At 45.9% G+C, this 23,862-nt stretch overlaps 1 protein-coding gene across 1 annotated transcript in view; it reads right to left on the bottom strand.

Moving 5' to 3' along the window:
- Positions 1-23,862, bottom strand: part of TRPM8 (transient receptor potential cation channel subfamily M member 8) — a 161,349-nt gene that overhangs the window by 116,166 nt on the left and 21,321 nt on the right. Inside the window, exons 3-4 of the mRNA XM_085646403.1 lie at positions 12,162-12,264; positions 5,404-5,522 (exon numbers count right to left, since the gene is read on the bottom strand). Coding sequence (XP_085502529.1) covers positions 5,404-5,522; positions 12,162-12,264 — 222 coding nt within the window. The remainder of the gene's footprint in view (positions 1-5,403; positions 5,523-12,161; positions 12,265-23,862) is intronic.

Raw genomic sequence — 23,862 nt, 5'->3', positions numbered from 1 at the left:
ACATCTACCATGTCATTCCCCACTTCTGGAATTAAATTATTTTATGAATTGTGCTAACTATGGAGTTTGTATGCCTTTTAGTTATTGTATTAATTTTAAACACTGTTGCACTACACTGTTCTAACTTTGATGGAGTATTATTAGACTTGAAATTTAACATGAAACTGTTTAGTAGATACCTTTTAATACTCCATAGTGAATTATTTCTCATGAGAGTTTCACTGTCTGCAAACAATGGGGAACAGGGTAAACTCTCTCCATAGAGTGAATACTGTTTACAGTACCCACTTCTCTACTCATATCAACTTCATTTCTCAGTGTAGGTTCGGTGACTGTCAGGTGCAGATAAAACTGTCCATAGTAAGGTATTCCTTTTGGAACAGACGTTTTTTTAGAAACTTGGCTTTCTCTGAACAGTTGTATACAAACTGAACACCATCCTCGATTAAGGTTTCCCATATATCTGTGGATGACTGCTAATGTGAGCTATGCTAACTGTGAAGTGTATGGTATAGGGTCAATGTTGCACATAATGGTTGCTTTCTCCACCTAAGGGAGTTGTATCTGTGATGGCACTGATGATGCCTGATATTCTCTAAAGCTATTTGCACTTACTTTCAGGCCTCTAATGCCATAGTAATTTATAGAGCAATATGTGGGACAATGAAGCTTGAAAGATGTCTTCAGGGATGTCCTCATTGATGTTATTTGATATGTCATCAGTGATTTCATAAATAATGTCCATTGAAATGTCATGAGTAATTTGTAAGGTTATTAGTATTGCATGGCAGGGTGCAAGTTATAGTTATTGCTGCTAAATAAAACTGGTGAATTTCTGAGTTTTTGTTCAGTTAAAAACATTATTGTTGTAATTCACAAATTTACTTTAACATTACTTTAACGTTTGCTTTTTTCCATGAATTTCTAATGTGTTTTTCTTTTAAACGAAAACATATCTTTTTATCATAGCTTACTATACCATTACTTTAACCTTTTTTTCAGTGAATTTCTGTTTTTTTAACATAAATTAATATTTAATTACCATATGTAATTGCAAATCTCTTCGGCCATGCAAGGCAGGGGGTTGGATGCAGGGCATGGCATGTGGTCAAGCCTTGCAGTCAACCCTACATCGGTAAAGCCCACCACATGCTGTGCAGGGCCCTGGGCCATGCACAGTGAAGGGTTGGCCACAGGGTCTGGCCCTGGGGACCCCATCTCCCAGGGCCATTTGTTGTTTAATTAAAGTGGTTGGGGGACATGCCACCCCCCTCCCCGGGGATTGCTAGGCCCGGAGGACCCAATTCCTCAGTGCCATTTCTAAAAAAATAAAGAAGAGGAGGGCTGCTTGGCCCCCCTCCCTGAGCCTCTTTAGACTCTGGGAATTTCATCCTCCAGAGGTGTGTATTTTTGTAAGGGGAGGGTGGTTGTGCGGTCCCCCTCCCAGAGCAGTTATCAACCCCGAGACCCCAGCCCCCAGGGCCACTTATTTAAACAAAAATGGGAGGGAGCCGAGTGCACCCCTTCCCAAGTTTTGTTAGGCCCTGGACACCCCATCCCCCAGGTCCACTCTTTTAAATAAAGGAGATGGCGGTGCATGTGGCCGATTTTAGACCCGGAGACCTCAACCTCCAGGGCCTGGTGTAATTTTCATGGGTAGGGGGACATGCACCACCTCCCTGGACCGACTTCGGTACCTGGGACCCCATCCCCTGGGGCTCGTCGTCATCATTAGAAGAAGGAGGCAAACGGCCCCCTCCCTGGGTTGATTATGGGCCCGGAGACCCCTCCCCCGGAGCTCAAACATTTTTGCAGGTGGAGGTGGGCACACAGATCCCCTCCCTGGGCTGATTTCGGCCCCGGGGGCCCCATCACAAATGTAAAGTTGGGCATAGTCTCACTGGGTGCTGCGGGGGAGCTTCAAGGCCCCCTGCAGGCCCAGTCAGTTCCCCTCATACAGCGGGAACCAACATTGCTTCTGCAAACAGGGAGCAGCACCCAATGCTTCTCCCTGCTGGTGGGAGCAATATTTTACCTATTTTCATGCTTGCATCACTGTGGGCAGGGAAACAGATCAGACGTCCTTTCCCATTGGGTGGGAGCATTTTTTAAGCTGCCGCCCGCTGGGAGCAAACGTAGGGCCTGATTACGATGTCGGTCGGAAACTAAACCTCCCAACTCCTTGTCGGAATCTGTTTCGACCGACTCGCAGTTGGAGGTTCAGACCGACCGATCATGATGCTTCCGAACACCGCTCAGAAAGTCTCCCATTGACTTCAATGGGAGCCTGTGTTCCGACCGACAACGCTGGCTCCCATTGAAAAAAGGAGTGGTTTCAGAAAACCTTGCACCCTGTGGAAGGCACCCCATGGTGCCTGTAACAGTGTGCATGGTTCTACAGGGGGGTCCCTTAGGTACCCCCACAGCCCCCAACCGGAGGCCTCACGATGAAGGGGGGCCTGCTATGGGCCCCCAAAGTCAGGTTCCAACAGCCTTTTCAATTCGGATGGTCCGAGTCAGAAACGCAGTCCGTAGAGTTGTATGATTCATCTTTGACCAACTCGGAGTTTCCGAATGCCTGTCGGAACCAATCTGGAATGACCGAATGGTTACCTTTTCATCATAATCGGTCAGTCGGAAATGTTTTCGACCGACCAACTACGATGGGTTCCGACACAGTTTAGGAAAATATGAATACCGTTCGGAGCCTTTCTGACCGAAATCATAATCAGGCCCTTAGTGTTTGCTCCCGCTTGGCGTGAGTTTTGAAAATGCTCCCGCCATGCAAGATCAAATACAGATTTCTCTGCCCACACCGTTGTGGTAAGGGAAAACGCCATGTCCCGGGAGTAGGCTCCCTGAGCCATAGCTTCTGAGCCGGCCGTGGGCCATTAATGTCTCACAGAGGGGGGCCATGTTGCCTCCTTCCTGAAAGTAATCGCCCTGGGGGAGGCTCCCAGGGGCCTTTAGAGACTTGGGGAGGGGAGAAGCACAACCCCCTTCCCCATTTTGAAAATTTTTGGTTCCAAGGGTGGTCTCCAAGGCGCCTTTAGAGGCTCGGGGATGGGGGCCACACGGCCTCCTCCCCTTCTGAAATGATTTTGGCCCCCTGGAGTTGGCTCCCCAGGGCTTCTAATGGCTTGGTGAGTGGGCAACAAAACCCCCTTGCCCACACATAACATGTTCAGGCCCGGGGATGGACTCCCCATGGCCTTTGACGGCTCGGGTAGAGGGGCCGTGGGTCCCCGACCCCATAAACATTGTTTTTGGCTGTGGAGATGGACTCCCCTGGGCCTCTGGAGGCTTGGGGAGGGGGGCCACATAGCCCCCCTCCCCTTTATGAACACAGTCCCAGGTGTGGGCACTCTGGGGCTTATAGTAAATAAATGTGGACTAGTCACCTTTTTTTTTCTATCCCATGAGAGTCTCGCTGGATCGCAGCATTTTTAGCCTTTTTTTTTCTTTTTGGGCCGTAGGGGGAGTCCCTCTGGATCTCCTCATGGGGCCTAGGGCTTAAGGGTAACCTTAACTTGCCCTCATATATCTTTATTTTTGTAAAACTTCAGGACAGGCGACTAAGTCCTCAGGTCCTGTAACGGCTGGAAGCAACATTTTTCTCATGTTTCCGGCAGCAATCAGAGCTCTCGCTCTCATAGGAGTATGATTCCTGCGGGAGTGAGATAGTCCAAGAGAAATAAAGCTCCCCGGACCAATCAGAATGCTCTATGTTAAAACAGGTGCTCCCGCAAGAGTCTCTTGAGGCTCTCACGGACCCAACTGCTAAAATATGCAAATATTTTTTCATCTACATTTTTCAAAAACTACTGAACGGATTTAAACCAGATCACAAGAAGCACAGTCTGCGAGCCAAGGTCTAGCCTACTGTCAAATTAGTTGTAATTCAGTTCAGCAGTTTTTGCTGTAACCTTGTCCAAAGAATGCATGGGGATTTTAATTTGTGGTACACTGCATTGTTCTCGGCCCCTGCTTGATGGATCACAATGAAATTTACCAGGAAGGAGCTGAGGTGGGTGGACATTTTTCTGGAAAGGTTTGTGAAGATTCATCAGACAAGGCCAAAGTTATTAACAAACCAAAAAACGCTAAGAAGAGAAAATGGTGGTGTAGTTTTGAAAAAAACTCAATAATTAAATATTTTATAATTGTTAATGCATAGGAGTTAAGTGAAAATAATGTAGCTGTATCTTTGGAAATATGTTGTTTGGAGTTAATGAGGTGTGATACCGGCTGATGACTAATTGATAATTTCCCTCTAGACCACTTGCGCTGACTGTTATTAAATTGGCAATTTACACTTTTCAGAGTATTTGTATTATTGAGATTTGGTTAGTTAAGCAACAAATGCTCTGTACAGTGGAAACAATAATTTGTTGATGTATTTACATATAAATAAATAACAAGAACCTCTGGCACATAATAATAGGTTTTACTTTGCTGTTTTTGAATGAGTTACATAATGAATTAAAAGGTTTCTTTCTACATTAATCCCCAAAAGTTAGATCCGAAGGACTAATGAATGTAACTATTGCTTGGTTAATAGATTGAAAATAAACACAAAGCAGACATTTATTTTACTGATCATTAACATGGTACACACAGGCCCACAGTTTGTGTTCCAAAGACAGGTTTCAAGTTCAAAGGTCAGCGCAATAGTCCTTATACACCATCCCCTCCATTCATATTTGAGAAATTAACTTTTAGATTGCTTGACAATCAGCTCAAAGTTTAAAATGATCTGTGGTTAGAATATCTGTTCTCTGGCTGTTACTGTTTTTACTGTTTATTTCTACCACTTGGGATTCATTAAGTCATTTCCTGAAGTTCATGATGAAAGCAGGACTTTACCAAATGGGCACAATTCTCTCTTTCCAAACGATGTGCAATATAAGAAACGACTCTCCTTTTCCAATTTGATCATTTTAAGGGACATCGGGAATCGTGCAGATCCATTTAAATAAACTTGGGAATTAGCATCAATTTCAGAAAGATTTCTCTGAAATCAGTGATCTATGGAGACACAGGCAAGCTCCTATGCGTATTAGTCCTGATCTGGACTCTACTTGGAATTTTCCTGCACTTCTAGTCTTTTACTTTTCCATTTAATTCCCCATATATTCTTAGATGGTTTGAGTGTGGCACACAAGTTCAAGCTGCCTTCCAATCACACATTGCTGTATCTCTTCTTCTCTTTCTCATTGTGCTGTTGTAATGTGTTCTTTGCCCCTTCTGCCCATCCTACTGGTGAAAGTGTGCATGCCTATAGCGACCACAGGTTGCACAACCCCTGGCATCAGTTTGGCAAAGTGGACCCTTTCATCTGCCACTGTAACATTCTGAAAAGGCTTTGACCATTCACTCCCATTTTGCCTTTGGCCTCCTTACCTCCCAGCGTCTGTCATTGGTGAAGATCTCCTCACTGGCCAGATCCAACTGGTTCCACTCCAGGAGCAGCTTCAGCTGGGCATTCCAGTTCTCCTTGTCCTGTTCATTGGTGCTGAATGCTGCGGAGTTGATAGGAAGAAGTTGACAACAGGTCTGAATGGCAATATCCTGCCCAAAGCATCAATCTAGAAATATTTAGCATTTGTTTACTATTCTTTAGTCAGATGTATGCTACAGCAATGTGGATGGAATATCAACTTGCAAAGATATTGTATTCACAGTCTATAACCAGCTTGCCAAAGTAAGCACATGTAGGGAAGTATAGAAGTACTATTGCAAACTCCACATATACTCACCTTGGCAATATGAGAGGATTTGCGATCATTGGCTCAATATCTTTGCAACTCAATATTAAAATTATAATATTGTGATAGAACACCCCCAGGTCTCTATGGTCTGCGATATTATGATTCCACAGGTTTACATCTCTACCCCACCATAAAGATGGGGAAGGTGTGGTTTGTCATATGTTGTAATTACTGTGAGGTAAATGTACCACGTAGTATATGCTGAATGGGAAAGGTAACATGTCCTATTACTACCTCAGAGCAAGAGCAAGGGGTTGTTGTCCAACAATCAAGAGCAAGGGTGTTTTTCCCTAAAGCTAAAATTAAATAATGTTTTTTTCCATGCCTTCTGGTTTGAAGCCCATATCCTTTTAACACACACATTTCACCCTCCCTAAACAGAGCCTCACAACACACACCCTTTTACTATGCTTAAATGTATGCATTGCTAACTCTTTTGTGTATATCAAATCCATCAAGAAATTTCTGTTGATCAATGCCTTGCGGCTAATCTTTATGTACCTAACTGGAAGCCACTTGCATAAATTCGACCCACTGTCCCAGACATCTATTCTTATAAAACTGAGTAAACAAACTCCATTCAAATTCCTATGTTCCCACTCTGGACTGTCTTTTTAACTTCATGTGGAACTAAGTCTGCTGTGGGAGTTTTTTTTGGCAATTAAACTAAACTGTGCATTACTTTTAGTCACTCTGCATCATGATTCACACAAGTATACAGATATAGAGCAACTGCAATTGAAACACACTTACTATGTTGTGTTTAAGTGTGCTTTTCTGGCTTAGGTCAACTAGTCCTCAGTGAAACCTTGACACAACTTGTCCAAAGTTATGTTCATTCTGTGATTATATTTTCCGAGTGACACTACGTGCAGCAAGATGTGGTTTGTTTATTTCTGTATGACACTATTCTCGAACGGCTCACTAGAGGATGCCTTCAGATACAATGTTCAAGGTACTTCCGCTTCCTCACTGTATAGCATTCATTCTTGTTGTTTTTGTTAATAGTTTGTTCAACCTCCTCGGAAGACATTAGGTCAGATAGAGTGAACCAATATTCATGTAGTGGGTTAGTGCTAAGGTGATAGGGTTAGGTGACGTTTCGAAAGGTGAGAATGTGATTTGGTGGAGAAATGATCCTACTGTGCTGACTGCAGCTTCTGTCTTTGTCTGTGCAAGACAACTTACACAACCTCTTACATTTGAGGGTGAGCCAGAGAACATTTGGTGTTTTTTCCTCAGCCTAGGATGTTGTCCAATTTCTTACTTATTTTGCAGCAGACTTGAGACTTTTTGTTCATTATTCTGCGTTTGATAGTCTTCATGGCAAACAACTTCAATGTAATTGAGTGAGATTGCTGCTGCATCCGCATTTTACTATTTATGGATTGTACTTTAGAATTTTTGTAATAAACCTTCATTTTTTTCCCTCTAAATTCTAATCTCATTCTCCCTTTTTGAGTCAGGTTGTCCTTAACAATTGTATTTTTAAGATGTTTTGAATCTTCTCTCTAGGGACACATTGCCTCATTTACTTTAAGGTTAACACATCCCCTATCCACCCAATGTTAGGGCGCGCCACTGTAATGCAGATTTCCTAGAACCCAGAGAACCCACATCGCTGCTCTTCAAATGTATGATGATGTCCACCATGTGTTGAATGCAAGTATTGCAAGTCTTATTGCACAGTCGGCTATCTCAGTGGAATCTGATACTGCTTCATATTATGGAGCATTGCTGATCAGTGCTGCTTGATGCTCCTATTCCTATCTCAGTGTGCCCAGCAGGTCAAGGAGGAGTTTTAAAGTCTGCACCAGTTCACAGCCCCTTGGGCATACTACAGGGTTTAATCCAGGCTTAATAAACCCTCAGTCTTCATATGGAGCAACTGGAGATCTGATTGTACCTTTAGTTGTCCACATGCACCAGTACATTGACTTTCAGATGCATTCCACATTTTATCAAAAATATCTATCTGGGCCTTTGCAGTTCCACCAGTTGGACTGGCCAGAAGGGACACAAGGAAACCCCAGTAACCTAAGGGAGAGGTGGCTGCTTTTATGGATGGAGAAAGCATCAGCAATCTGGGATGGCAAACATCCATAATGGAACACACACAATGTACTTGTAAGCATGCAAATAATCCCCGACTCTAAACACCTAGGGCCTCATGTAGGTAGCCCAATACCGGTCGGTAACGGCCGATTTTCGGTAATTATACCGTTACCGACCGGTATTTAGGCTTTTGCAATGTAGGGTGCACATAACAGGATTCGGTAATTTACCGAATCGGTAAAATTACCGAATCGGTAATTTTACCGATTCGGTAAATACCGAATCCTGTAATGATATGTAGGGGGAGTGTGTGGGTGTCGTATGGAGTCGGTATTTACCACCAACTAATAGTTGGTGGTAAATGAAGAATGGCTCTGTAAATGCATTTTCAAGCGCTTAGAAGTGTGCAATGTGGCAGACATACATGCCCTTAGGGCATGTATGTGTGCCACATGTGCACACATACAGGAATCAGGGGTGCAACAGGGTGTCAATGTGACACCCTGCCACCCTTGATTGTGTTCCCCCCATTACCGAATCGGTATTTACCGATTCGGTAATGAGGCATACCTTCCCATTGATTCAATCAATGGGAAGGTATGCCTCATTACCGAATCGGTAAATACCGATTCGGTAATTACCGAATTTCTACGAATCGGTAATTTTTACCGCAGGAATACCTACATAGCATTTACCACTTCATAAATACCGAATCGGTATGATTCGGTATTTATGAAGTGGTAAATGCCAGGCCACCTACATGAGGCCCCTACTCACTATACTGACTTTGTGCAATATGGAATGGTATGAACACATTTTAGAGGGCTGCTTTTAGTTCCCAATCAACTACTGATTTTAACCTAAGATTTGTCAACTCAGGCCCTGATTTAGAATTTGGTGGATGGGATACTCCATGAGAAGTGTGATAGCCCGGCTGCCGCATTACAAGTGCATTATACCCTATAATATAGCCTTATAGCCTGCTACTGAGGACTATACCTGTTGTTAAAGGGCCTGAACCCGAGCTATAACGAGGAAAAGGGCCTTTAACAACTGGTATAGCCTGAGGCAGAAGGGCTATAAGGCAATTAGAACATTCCACCCACTACGGACCAATCCCTCGGCAGAGCCGTTTAAAAAAATATTCCCTGAGGAGATGTCTGTGCTCTTCAATGGCCAACCTAATCTGTCTTTCCAAATTCAAGAAAAACAGACAAGGAGGTGATAGAAGCTCCACTTTGGAGTCAGCTTCCTGCCTCCTTTAGACATTCAGGGAACCTGCTGCATTTCAGAAAATCCATGAAAACGTGGCTCTTCTTCAGTAATTCTTGCTGGGTGTGCAGCTGGAAGCACCCCTTCCCCCCACCCAAGGCTACTAGCGCAAAGATACCTTTTTGGTGAAAGTGCGCTTTATAGATATAAATATATATAAATAAGCGTAGAATGCTCTAAATTAAATAGGGAGAAACATGAAGACAACATTGGAATGTTGGAGCTCCTGTCTTATACCAACCATTAAGCCCAGAACTACTTCATTGTCTTCAATTGGGCTCTCAACATTCCAATGTTCTAATATAGCCTTAGAGGCCACCGTAGCGGGCTCTACCGGCCATTAAAGGTCCGCTCCAGCATTAAGGACTTTAACAAGGGAGTAGGCCTTTAATGGCCAGTAGAGCCTGCTACGGAGGGCTCCAAAGCTATTAGAACATTTCGCCCATAGAGGGCAGAATGTTCAAATCTGTAAAACAAACGCCCCGTGGAGCCTAAGGAGCCAGAAATACCCTCGGGATCTGTGAGGCCTTTGCTAAAAATTGGAATATTGATGCTGCGGTCTTCTACCAGCCATCAGATGCCCGGAGCACTCCATTGTTTTCAATGAAGTGTTCAATATTCCAATGTTCTAATAAGGTGATCCTCCACAGTTGTGCCTAAGTATCCTATCCACCAAGCTCTATTTCAGGCCCTCAGTTTTTTATGATCGTCCCCAGTGCACCTTCACCCACCCTGTGAAGGAGATGTTCACTATCTTACCAAACTAGTTTTGGGATCAAGAAACCTGTTTTTAGACCTGTTTTGCAAATCTTGTACTAGCTACCTTCCACTGACTAGAGTCTGTTGTATGTGTCGCTCAAAAATCAGTTCATGCCAGCATCCTTTCACACTTGTCCAACAAACTGAACATGTCTAGTGTATTTAGATGGCTACAGAGCAGAGGCCAGCTAAGCGTGATGTGCCTAACTTCTGGAAGATTCAACCTCTACCCGCGCTTTTGCTGCTCTAGTAGTATAAATGTTGATTCTCCACCAGGTGCACTGAGGACAAATTCTGATTTTCAATCCTCCAATAGATACCTTAAAACTAAACCGTGAAAGTCCCTGTTTGGAGAAATTCATGCTAATGTGTTTGTGGTCTGCTATTATTTTGGATCGTGGTTGTTGTTTGTTTTCATATTTTATCTTGTAGTCTGCATTGTCTGGGTTTTTAAATAGCATAGCGCTCCAATGCAAGTGTGTGTTTGTTTGTATTTTCGAAAAATAAAATACAAAAACTGAATAAAAAACATTTACTGTCCTAAAAATCATACCTGCCGTATCTTTGTGGTGCTATGAAACTGAAATAATGTGGTAACATTTAACATACGAAACAAGTAATTCTATTCATAATAACCTATGCTTTGCATGCCTCTTAATCCCTCATTTCAAATGGCCAGTAATCCCAACTCGGGCACACATGGGTTTTACTCTCAAATCAGCATTAGAACTGACTAACACTAATTTGCGATGTGGTGTTTTTGTAATTTAACCGATTAAAAAGTCACAAAGCCTCTTTTCTAATCACTATTAGGAAGGAGGCTTTCTGAGCTCCCCCCAGGAACCTGAATGCAGGGCTCGAGGCCTACAAGGGACAGCTGACCTCAAGCACTTTATTTTGCATGCAATCCAAGTGAACATTTTTAGGTCGAGCATTTGAGACCTCTTCTATATACTTTAGTATATACCTTAGTATATATACTTTAGTATATACTTTAGTATATACTTATATGTGTATGTACTTTGTGGGCTCTGGAGATCAGCCCTAGGACTTGTCTGCTTCCGGACTTTTTTTCTGTTCATCTGCCTCTATTTAACTGTCTTGATGGAAAACAACTAGCAGAGGTCAGTAAAATACCAGAATTGCTTTCTGCTGAGGGACTTTGTTTTTTTATTTTACTGGCAACTGCCTCTATTTAACTTTCTTGATAGAAAACAACCAGCAGAGTTCAGTAAAATACCAGCATCACTTTAGCATACTATAGATTCCAATCCATAGAAATTGTCTTCCACGAGCACCCTTAGACAATAATATTTTTCTCAAATCTTATATTTTCAATGATATAACCACCGAAGGCCCTGCTTTTATATTAAAAATAGAGCTTTGGACTATACCATTTCCCGCTGAAAGGCAATATTTCTCTCCATGTGTTCCCATACCTGCTGTGTCACGTAGTTTGTTGCTTACTTTCCCTCTATGTTAAAGAACAGTAGATGTTTCAGCACCCAGACTAATGTGCTGCATAGCTAAATACATATAAGGTCCCAAAGGCAAGACCGATTGCATTGCAAATGCTTGTTTTTAAAAAGCCTCCCATGTCCTTTAAAGAAACACAGACTTCTATTAAAAAAAATATTTGGAATGAAAGGCATTGGAAGGAGCATGTGACTATGGCCTCCCTCTCAAATCATCACCCTCCCCCCACACACTGCTCCCTTCTGCCCTTCAAGTGGCCCTCCAACACGATTATCCAAGGAGAATCTGTCCCTCCCATGGAAACAGCTTTCCCTCTGCTAATCAGTTGCCACCTCAACTCAGGTGGCGATAACTAAACAATGAACTACACAGCCACATTTGCGGCCACAAACCACCGGTACATGGCATTCTGAATCGCAAATAGGAGGGTGCATCTTTCACGCTTCTTTTCTGTTTGCGAACTTTGTGACCACAAAACAGTTTTGTTCATTTGGACCATCTTCAGTGACATAACAAAACTTAAGTGGGGGGGGGGCCTGCAAAAAATATGGCGATCCCCATATCCCCTTTCCACCATGACCCAGTCATGAGCTCTCGGGTCAGGGGCCCGCTGCCCATGCACAGTGTTGGAGGGGGCCCCCAGGAGCTCCGGGACCACACGCCCCCGCACAGCGTTGGCTGCTGGGGCTAATGTTACGCCACTGGTTGTCTTCTCTAAGGCACAATGCAGCACATTGGTGCAAACTGATCATACATCCTGCAGCTTGTTAATACCCACACAAGCACCCTTCGGTATTGCTTTACTTGCTGGTCAATGAGTTTACTTACCTTTGTACAATGCATATGAAATAGCCGTGCTCACAATCTCATCTCCGGCCTCGTCAATTTTGATGACTGTCAGGAGGTGCAGATGTTCCATGATCTCCTTCACCTGCAGAAAGACAAACATCCCCAGTTTAGGAAATAACATCTCTGACAACCCTGGTGTCTTCATGCCAACCCCTCCGGCTAATTCAAACCTGTAATTCACTATATCCCCTCAGTCGAACTAAGGAATTTTTATTTCCACTCACTTTCAATGTTGTACTGATGGATTCCACTCTCAGCAAACCAAATGTCCTTGAAATGTATGGACAGAGAAGAAAGCCTCCAGTGATGCTGTAGACAGTATCATTTTTACGTCATCTGTATCTTGACATTAGTGTTTATAGTCGGTATCAAGGCACATTCACTAAATATAGTTGGGTGGCCGCAGTACCACTGTCAACATCCCCTTGTGTCTACAAAGGATACTTATTGAAACAAAGTCATGTTTTCACCGTCAGTGAACAGATAACAGTGAAGCTTGTTCCTTTTTCAGTAATGATTTTGCTCAGTGGGGAGGGCAGGTCCCCTCTTGGCTTTTGTGTCTGTCCTCTGCAGGTGCTTGCTTTCTTGTTTACGGTGGGTGCTTGCTTGATTCCTTCTGTGGGGGAGGTCTGGCCGCCTCAATTTTGGTGGCTTGGGAGGTCTCTACAGTGGTATTCTACAAGCAGCTTCACTGCTGCCTGGATTTGCTTTGTCTGATGATCCTGACTCCACCAGAGCAAAGTATAAAGGAAGAGACTGCAGCATTATAGACTAAGCAGAGAAGCTTCTCGGTGCCAAAATGCAATTCTGTGGCACTGTCGGGAAGGCAGGACAGCTATATGCTGTATTATTAGCTGATCATTTACCAATTCGGAGAAAGGACTCTAGCAATTTGGTGCCCAAAGCTGAAAATGTCTAACATGTTCCTGACATGCAGGGAGACAGGCCCCTGCTTCTCGGGTATGTGTATCTTTGTCCATAGAAACAACAGTTTTGGGGACTTGTTTTGGGGGGAAAAATTGCTAACGGGGCAGCCATGACATAGCAGCCAATTTGATATTCTATTTTCATTGAAAGTTCTCCCGCTGAGTCAGCAGGAACTTTTAAGGGAAACATGCTTAATCCCAGTTGTAGGGTGCAATAAATTGAATTGATCGGCTGCTCACTAGCTGACAGAGATGTGGCCTCTGCCACTGTAGTGGTTTGACAATCTATCCACCAAACGTAGAACAATGACCTAAGTGTCCTATTAAATTCCCAAACTAGGCATGGCATCTCATTTAATGTCACATATACCCTCCTGCAACCCGGCTTCCCTTAGACATTTAGTTTATAGGAAAAAAGGGTGTTCTCACCGAACTTAAGATTTTCCAGATGGTCCACCCGCCAGGTCAGTAGAGTTTGCGATCTGCACTCCCATGATGGCGGACTGACCATCATAGTTAGAGAACCTCAGACGGGTATTGGGAATCTTTATGTGCTCCGTGCATTTGCAGCTGCCACAGATGCACCGAAGGCAGAGCAGTCTGCAGAGCAGACACCATGTTTTCTGGGCCCCTTCGGCAAACTTTTGGTTTTACACAAACAAACTCAAAGCCGGGGTTCACTTCAGCAAGACAAAAAAACTGTGATTGATGCACAGGGAGATTTCTCCCTGCACTTCAGGGCAAGTGTTTGTTTTCCCTCCATGATACCTCCATGTATGGCTGTCCCAGGCAGGAAAAACCAGTGAAGCTTGCTCTGCCTGCCCTAAGTAGGCTACCCCACTGGTATCTGTGGTCCAGTGGCCAAAGAGCCCCCTGGTCCGGGCTTTTACCTGCAGAGCCAGCTGAGGCTCCACCAGTAGGAAACCCTGCGGATCCCTCAACTGTAAATAGGTGGGCAAACCGTGAGGTTAGCGGGCGCGGATCCACCATTTTTTAACATATGCCTCACATCTAACCTCTAATCGTGGCCCTCTGTCATGTGTCAACTTTTTTGCAAGTTCACATCAACCCTAATGTAACTCCATAAACTTTTATGTTGAATGCTCCCCCCCTGACCCTCCCCCTCCCCTCCATTGGCTTTAATTTCAGCAGTTCAAGTTATTGACGTCCATTTCGTCTCATCGCAGTGGTTTCGTAGTTTTTAATTAAATAAATTATATCCCCCGCTAACTATACACAAACATAAAACGGACAGATCGGGTAGATTCGCGGCGATAGCCACCCAGTGGGAGGGTCGCCCCCTTAACATAGTCTCCGTTTATATTCCTCCCGCAATGCACGCCACTGCGCTACCGGCACTTAGTGAGTTTCTCCTTGACCTGCCAGAAGGGGAACTGCTCCTTGGCGGCGATTTTAATGCGGTTGTAAACGAATCACTGGATAGGTACCCTCAGCGAGCGGGTGGTGCGGGAATGTCCCGTTTCGGAAGCTTTGTCGAAGCCCTGGGGCTGTCGGACTTATGGCGGCTGCATCACCCAACAACAAAACAGTACACGTATCACTCGGGGGTGCATAACAGTCTCACTAGGATCGACTACTTCCTAAGCTCCACTGGTTGTCTTCGAAATATCGACAGTGTTGAGATCAGGCCCAGGGGTATATCCGACCACTCCCCGCTACTCCTGCAGTACACCTGTTATCGCCTCGCACGTCGTCGTCTCCCTTCAATACGCCCCGGTTATCTCCAGGTCCCCGCGATCCACAAGGCACTCTTGAAGGCAACAGGCCTCTACTTTGCGGAAAATGCCCCCTCTGTTGCCTCACCGACGATTTTGTGGGAGGCCTATAAAACGGTCCTCAGAGATCAGGCGCTCACTACTATAGCAGCGCATAAGCGAGCAAATTAGGCAGAGCTGCAGTCGCTCGAACGAGAGTTGCACACGGCAGAGGCATGCCAAGCTCGAGACCCCTCCCCGGCGTCGGCCTCGGACCTGAAGACCATGCAGGCCAAATATAGGGCGTATCTCACAGAGTACACGAAGCAACAGTTGACAGCTACGCGGCACAGGATATATGACCTGGGTGATAAGACTGGGAAGCTCCTGGCATGGCTCGACAGGCGGGAGCCAGGTGGATAGCGCACCTCAAATCTGAGGAGGGCCAGATGCTGACGGAACCGAGCGCGATAGTGCGCGCTCTTGCGCGCCATTTCCAGCGGGTTTACTCCTCCACCTCCTCCATGACAGTGGAGGAGGCGGGGACCCATGTGAAGGATTTGGCAATGCCCCGGCTCTCCCCTGAGGCGGCGAGTGTCTTAGAGGCTGACATCACGGTGGAGGAGGTACAAATGGCAATCGGAGCGCTGCAATCGGGTAAGGCGGTGGGACCGAATGGCATACCAATCGAGCTCTATAAGCGAATGGCCGGGACGGTCGCCCCTCGCTTGCTTAACATGTTTACCGATAGTCTCTGGGTGGGTGAACTCCCGCAGGACCAACGAACAGCCACCATAGTGGCTATACTGAACCCCGGCAAACGTGCTTCGGAGTGTACCTCCTATCGTCCTATATCGCTGCTGAATGCAGAGGCGAAGGTCCTTGCGAAACTCTTGGCGTCCAGGCTAACACCGCATTTGCTAGACATTATACACCCAGACCAGTCTGGTTTTATGCCCGGCAGGAGCACGGCCCTCAACTTGCGGCGCTTGCACGGTGTGTTGGCCCGAGTGGAGCAATTACAGGAGCCGGCGGTGCTGCTCTCGTTGGATGCGCGAATGGCATTTGACATGGTCGAATGGCCCTTCCTATTTGCAGTATTACTGCATTTGGGCTTTGGACCCAAATTTTGTGCCTGGGTCCGACTTCTCTACACTAAACCAATGGCCCATGTTGCCGCTAACGGGCATATGTCTGAAGACTTTACCCTGACACGTGGCACTCGTCAGGGGTGCCCCCTGTCGCCCCTGCTCTTCGCCCTGGCGCTGGAGCCCTTGGCGGCATGGATCCACTGGGAGCCCCTGATATGGGGACTTAAGTGGACAAATGACTGGGAAGACCGCATCTCCCTCTATGCGGATGATGTGTTGCTCTATCTATCTTCCCCGAGGCGTTCAATCCTCACTCTACTTAACATCTGCGAAATCATCGAGAGAGCGTCCGGCTATAATATCAACTGGTCAAAATCGATACTGTATGTGCTGCGCGGCCCTTCTCCTCGGCTCCCCGCGGACTGCCCATTGCAAACGGCGACGGGATCGTTTAAATATCTAGGTATCCACGTCACTGCAAACCCTGCGGACTTTCTAAAACTGAATCTGCAACCCCCACTAGACCGGCTCAGACGCGACGCGCGTCACTGGGGTGCGCTGCCGCTCACGTTACTGGGGAAAGCTGCCCTATTTAAAATGATGGCCCTGCCTCGATTCGTGTATGTAATGGAAAACACACCGTGTCGCATACCGCCAGAATACTTCCGCGCAATTGCGGCGCAGGTGACTAACCTTATGTGGGGTGGCAGACCACCGCGTATAGCACAGTCCAAATTAACTCGCGGCTGGTATGATGGAGGGATAGTGCTTCCCGATATCCAGCTCTATTACTGGGCGGCGCAGCTAAAAGTAATTAATCAGTGGCTTCATGTTCCGCGGACGGACCCGGCATTCAAGGCAGATAGGGACTTACTGGAAGAGCGAGGTGTGTTGTCACCCCTATATGATGGTAAACTGGCTCCTGCGCTCATCGGCCCACTTAGACAGACCGTTGCCATTTGGCACGCGGCGCAGGCCAAGCTAGGGTGGTGCGGGGTTTTGACCCAACTCACACCCCTGTGGGACACAAAGCAACTCAGGAAGCTCAGAAACAGCAGGGGCTTTGATAATTGGGACAATATCGGGATCTCTACGATTGGCGACATGTGGCACAAAGATGACATAATTACCTTTGCGCGTCTTCGACAGCAATACGAGCTGGCGCCCTCCGAGTGGTTCCGATACATACAAATCAAGCACGCCTTACTGACGAGGCTGACGCCTGGCGAGACAGTGCCGGAGGCGTCGCCCTTGGAGGACAGATTACTAACGGATTATATGCCTAAAAGGGCCACATCGCTTACATACCGCAAGCTGATCAACACCCTACCAGACCCAATGGGTCCTCTCCGAGAGAAATGGTCCCATGATGTGGGCGAATTTGATGACCCGGAGTGGCGGGAGGCGCTGGCTTCGCCACGAGAGGCGGGTATACCATCGAGGCTCCGGCTAGTACAGCTCCGCATTCTGCACCGCTCCTACTACACCAGACACACCCTACACAGCATAGGTAGTGCGCCACATCCGTTCTGCTTGCGCGGCTGCGGGGAGGTGGGAACTTTCTTTCACACCATATGGGAATGCCCCGTACTCCAGGAGTACTGGAAGCAGGTGATGCGGACGTTGTCGCAGTCGGGGGGAGTCTCACTGGTGCCAGAGCCTAGACGCTGCCTGTTAAATATATGGGAACCTAACGACCTCTCACGCCAGGCGCAGGGATGGGCTACGCTAGGGATAATGATAGCCAAACGCAACATAGCCCAAAAAAGGGGAACAGGGGAATTGCCGAGGCTAACCGCATGGGGAGCAGACATGGACGAGGCCATGTTTGCTGAGAGGTCGGCCTTTATCAGGCGGGGCTGCCCTCGTAAATGGAGTAAAGTATGGGGGGCGTGGAATAAATTCAGGGGTGACATCTGTGACCCGCCCTCAGTACCAGACGATGATGCCTCGGACTCAGACTGATGGGGGGGGGCCCAGTGGTGTGGGCGCGGGGTGGTGGATATTGAGGATGTGTATTGTTATAGAATTGCTTCCTACGAACTTGTCTCTATCAGTTGCTACTGAACTGCTCTATCTTGTGGAAAACTGCGTGTTTGACTGCTGTTTTGTACTGCTGTTTATCAACAAAATAAAATCAAATTTAAAAAATAACAATAAATTATATCCGTCATATTGTCTGTACTTTGTATTTTAAGATTGGAATTGTATTAGGTTTTCACGTCATATTCGCCTTTAAGCTTTCGCCTGCACTACCTTTGATGCAATCATGCAAATCCGCCTGAAGGGAGAATCCTATTGTCTATTTGTGGTAGCTGATTTAAAGCATGTTAAATCATTCCTAGCTGTCCTACTACTGGTTCTACTGCTCACGTCAATCCTGAGAGCGAAAGACTGTAGTAGTCTCACTAATTATCCGGTCCCAGGAGTGGAAACTTCGTGTCCATGTGCTAATCCCCTGGCACTATTAAATCCCAGCAGGAGAGGAATCCATACCCCTCGCTACCAGCGCCTTGTCCACCTTGTGCCCAACGAGTCTAGTACCATCGCAAAAGGGTCTGCATCCTTCCGCCGGACATGAGCGCATCTGAGGCCTGGGAGGTGACACACTCTGTATTACTTTGCAAGCCCATGTATTCAATCGTAGAAGTAAAATAATTTCAATCCCTTTGCCAACTACTTGAGACCATCCAGGTCGAACGGTGCCATACTTCCAGAATCAGGGCACTAGTCCTAAAAAAGAAGTGGGGGGACTAACCAAGTTAAGCAGTATGCAAGTGGCATCACAGCGCGTGATATCGCATGTGGCATTACAGGAAGTGACATCACAGGGAGTGGCATTACAACCCAGACTTTACAGGAAGTGACATCACAAGATGTGACATCAAAACTTAAGACCTCACACATATGTTTTAACAGGTCTATCATGAGTACATTTGAGCGCATTAAGAGTAAACACGCAAACACTCCTGATTTAGACAAAAACCTCAAGTTTTTGTAAGCTACACATAACACAACGTTGCCTTTTGTCAGCATATAGCTTCCTTTACTCCAAGGCTGAACACACTATCTCGACCAGCCATAATAGTACATATAAAGCACATTGCCATGTAGATTAAATTGCTTCAGCTTCCTGCTCATGTAACACCTACCTCACGCAAGATAACACAAGGCAGGGTAATGTGCTGCATTGCGTTTGTGTTTATTTGTTTTTGTGTTTTAACAAATCAACTCAACTGGGATTTGTGTGGCACAGTAAATTCCATAATAGATTTTCCATCAGGGTTGTGCCAGAAAAGTGATGCAACCTTGACGCAAAATCTGGGTCTCAACTTACACATTTGTTTTTTAAAAACTGCCACAAAGAAGTTGGCAACAAGGAAAAACGTGACAGTAAGTCTGTTCTGCTTAATTGGTTGCAAAGTCTGAATTTAAAAATATCTTATGGGGTTAAGGCACCTGCTGCACCTGCTGCAGAGATCTTTGGGTTCCCAGTAAATCTGAGGGAATAATAATAATGGTAAGATAACTTTGGTGGTTAACTTATTTGCTGGGAAGATCTGGGGTTTGTCTAATGCTTGTTTTGACTCAAAGTAGCATAGAGGGTTAATATGTCTCCTGCAAAGCAAATCATGTAACATGCAGATGACTGATTTTTATTTTATGTAGATAGGTAAGTGCTTTTAACACAGAGATTTTGTTGTTACTTGCTGTTCATAAATTGTAATCCTTCTAAATTAACGCAGTGAGCTATGAAGAGTGATTTGTGACTCCTACACCTTGTAACCCTCACTATCTTATGTAACATATCCTGACATTGATATAAAATGTACATGATTTATTTTCAATGTAATAAGTATGTGTGATGCAAAGTGCTCTGACACCCTTGATGAATAGGGCTATAATAGAAATAGAAAAATAGTATGATTTAAATTATTGTTTGTAAATTCTTAGACAGATCAACACATCTGACATTCTTACAGTGCATGCATATCCCTCATAGACCAGAACTGAACAAAGTCAGAAGTGTGCCTCTCAAGTATGTGTGATGTGCTAACAGGCTGCGTGCCCTTGGCAATTGCATCTAGGTCAGGGGCATAACACAGGCCCCCACAGCCCCCGCGGTGCGGGGGGGGCCCCGAGCTGCAGGGGGGCCCCCACAGCACAATACTCTGGCCCAAGAGCTCGGATTAGATCCGGAGTGGGGGCCCCTCCGTGGACATGTCAGGGGGGCCCCCTCAACTTTCATTACGCCACTGATCTAGGTGTGAGGCTCCAGATAGCTTCCAGCCAAGGATACTTTAACAAAATGAGGCCTGATGACCCCTTAAACTCGCCCTTTGTTATGGGCCCAGCTAGAGTCTGAAATTGGTAAGATCCCCCTCCCCGCCTGCACGTTGTTGCTCGGATCGAAAGCAGATAACAAGCATGCGCTGCTGTGTCCAGGTGTATGAAATCTACAATGGGACGAGTAGAGCGGGGCCCAACTTCTTGGCAGGGTGGACAGCGTCCACCCGAGTGTACCCCCGACTTGTGCCCTGTCTAGAATATTCCACCCTGCATTAGACTTGCACTAGACTTAGACTAGGCAAAAGCTATTTGCCGAAAGAAGGGTGTTATTCTTGACACCGGAAGGCAGGTGAGCAGAGAGTGCTAAATGGAAGGAATGATATCGATAACGGTTTGGAAGAATTATGTCATTTTTTCCAATGTGCAATCCTTTTATAGTTTTAATCTTCCTAACTAGAAATTTCTGAACAGGAAAAATATGTTTTAATGGACGTATGCTGACCTCAGCGGGCGGTGCCAGACAGTCGAGGCACGAGCAAATGCAAGGGACACTTCATAGCAAAAATCAATAAGGCGTTGGTAATGGCTGTCCGTCAGGTGCTAGGGCCACTAAGTACTCAGTGAGAGCAACTGGCCCTCTTTCGTGATCTAACTTTTTCCTGGCCTGAGAGGGAATGTGGTCCACTAACCCCTGCCATGGGATGAATTAAACATTGAGAAGTTACTTCAGGAAGCCATAAGTGAGGGCTTGAAGGCCACATCACAGTACAAATGCAACAATGACTAATGTCTCTCACTCAATCAATCAATCTGGCGGTACTTGTATAGTGCTGCTTCTCACCAAAAGGGTATTCAGACGCTATGCTGCAATGCCAGTCGAAGAGCCAGGTCTTGAGTCGCTTCCTGAAGTAGGTCAGTGAGGGTGAAGTACGGAGGTGGAGGGGAAGGGCGTTCCAGGACTTGGCGGTGAGGTGGGAGAAGGAGTGTCCTCCGGTGCGGCAGCATCAGATGCATGGTATCCGTGTGAGGGTGAGATGAGTGGAGCAGAGGTTCCTGGGAGGTAGGTGGAATGCCCGGCGGTGATTCATGTAGGCGGGTCCTTAGTCATGGAGGGCTTTGTAGACGTGGATCAGGAACTTGAATTGGCATTTCTTCTGTATGATGGCCTGTCGTTTTATTGAGAGTTAGCTGTCCCGGATGATGCCAAGGTTGCGGGCGTGGTCTTTTGGAGTGGGGGTGGGTCCAAGTTCCGATGGTCACCAGGAGTCGTTCCAGATGGAAGTGTGTCTGCCGAAGATCAGTACTTCAGTTTTGTCCGTGTTGAGCTTCAGGCAGTTGTTCTTCCTCCAGGCTGAGACATTCTTCATGTAGTTATGGAAGATGGTCTTAATGGTAGTGGGGTCCGCTGAGAGAGAGAGAGGATCAGGTGGGTGCTGTCGGCGTAAGAGACTATGTTGATGTTGTGGGTTCTGATGATGTCCATGAGTGGTGTCATTTAGATGTTGAAGAGGGTTGGACTGAGGGAAGAACCTTGAGGGACTCCGCAGACAGTGCGCTTGGGTTGAGAGGTGCAGTGAGAGAGACGGATTCTTTGGGTGCGCCCCGTGAAAAAGGGATTCCATCCACTTGAGCTCATCGTCTGTGATTCCGATCTGTCGCAGTTGATCGATGAGTGTGTGGTGGGAGATGGTGTCGAAGGCTGTGGAGAGGTCGAGCAGGATCAGGGCAGCTGATTCCCCTCTGTCGAGTAGGGTGCAGATGTCATGACAATCAGGGCTGTCTGGGTGCTGTGGTTGACTCTGAATCCTGATTGGGCAGGATCCAGCAGGTTGTTTTTCTCTAGGTGTTCGGTGAGTTGGAGGTTGATGGCCTTCTCCATGACTTTGGCTGGAAATGGGAACGCAGAGATGGGACAGTAGTTTCGGAGTTCGCTGGGGTCTGCCGATAGTTTCTTGAGGAAGGGAATGACTTCTGCATATTTCGAGGCACCTAGAAAAGTGGTTGTGGCGATGGAGGGGTTGAGGATGGTGGTGAGCTGGTACTGATTTAGTTTCTTCTGAGGTTGGACAGTTGGTGGGGGCATGGGTCGGTGGGTGCTCATTTAGGGTTGAGCGGTCAGAGGGAGCATTATAAGATGGGCGAGAGGGTTTGGAGGTCAACAAATGGGAAAAGTTTTGAGTAAGCAATATCAGAAGACTGCAAAGTGGCTAACCCATGTGAAAAGGAAGCAGAATGCAGAGGGAAATATCGGTGGTGCATGGGGAAACAGACAAAAAGAGAAACACGACATAATCAGTACCTTCTGTAACTATACATATCCCAGCAAGGTTCTTTGGCACTATATAACAGATATCTATTGTTACTGAACTAAAATGTCCATAGGATGAAATGTATAAGGAGAAAGACAGACGTTATAATGTGCTTCTTCTCTTAGTTGTTCTCCACATTACATGTGTGGATTCTAGAATTGTTAGTCAGCCCTTGGCTGGTTGTAGAATGTTACTGGGGACTTGAAGATCAGCTGGAGCTGGAGCCGGTCGGGTGGATGAGTTGTTCTTTCCCATATCCTCAAATAAACCTACAACTTGAATCTACAAGGCCTCTTTGTAAGAAGGAGACACTTTTCAAAAACAGACTTCTTGGACCCAGCGATATTTGAACCTGTGACCATGTGGGTCAAACATAAAACCCTGCATTTGATGTTTTTCGATTAGGCTATCGGACCCAGTGCAAATATGAAGTCTAGCGTCACCTAAGGTTGAATAAATGCATAAGCACTGGAAGCTCCATGTGAAAATGCAGTACCCAGTTCCAGAGGCCTCTTCTAAAATACTTTAACTAGTACTGCAGGGCATATGTGGAGCATTGTGTCTATTTCTGGAGGTCACATCTGGAGTGCTGTGTCCCGTTTTGGGGGTCACATGTGGGATTATGGGGGGGCTGGATTTGAAGTACTGCATCCAGTTCAAAAGCCCACCAAAGCAGACCTGTGTCTGGATCTAGATTCAGCATTTGAATGTTCATGTCCATTTCTGGAAAGGCCCTTCTTTGGAATTGTGTCTAGTTTCATACTTCATCCCCAGAAGTATATAGACAGACAGGAGCAGGGTAGCATGATAGCTTCAGTGTAAACGTAGTCATAGGTACAGATGTACATTTTTAACTGGCAGTCAGTCCTGCGACTGTTGCTTTGCCATGATAAATAATCCGTAAGCCACAAAAGACCCTATCATCACAGCACTATAAAAATCCAAATTAGGCCTTCCGTCGATGCTGGCACAGAATCATTTATTTAGGGTACAACTCATTGATGGCAAACAAGTGAGTAAGGACTGTTTGATGACTAGTGAGTTGAGATAGAATCAGAGAGACCTCCAGGGCATACTCTAGTTATGTGAGTCAAATGTGCATTACAGTCCCTTTTCTCTCATCACTGGTGTCTACATCCCTCTCTTGTGTGAGTACGTGGGAATACGTACTCACAAGAATGGGAGCTATACCTATCAACTCAACTAAAAGCTGTCCTACAAAAGATGCAAATGCTCGTGCAATGCCACAAAACCGTGGCATAATGGCGCTCACCACAGAATTAGGATTTAACAGTTACCACAAGATGACCATCATTGCGAACTCATTTTTTTTTTTTAAACCCAACTCT

This window comes from Triturus cristatus, chromosome 3_1, assembly GCF_964204655.1.
Source record: "Triturus cristatus chromosome 3_1, aTriCri1.1, whole genome shotgun sequence".
Classification (NCBI taxonomy): domain Eukaryota; kingdom Metazoa; phylum Chordata; class Amphibia; order Caudata; family Salamandridae; genus Triturus; species Triturus cristatus.
Note: the sequence above shows the minus strand (reverse complement) of the source record. Positions and strands in the feature narration are given on the sequence as shown.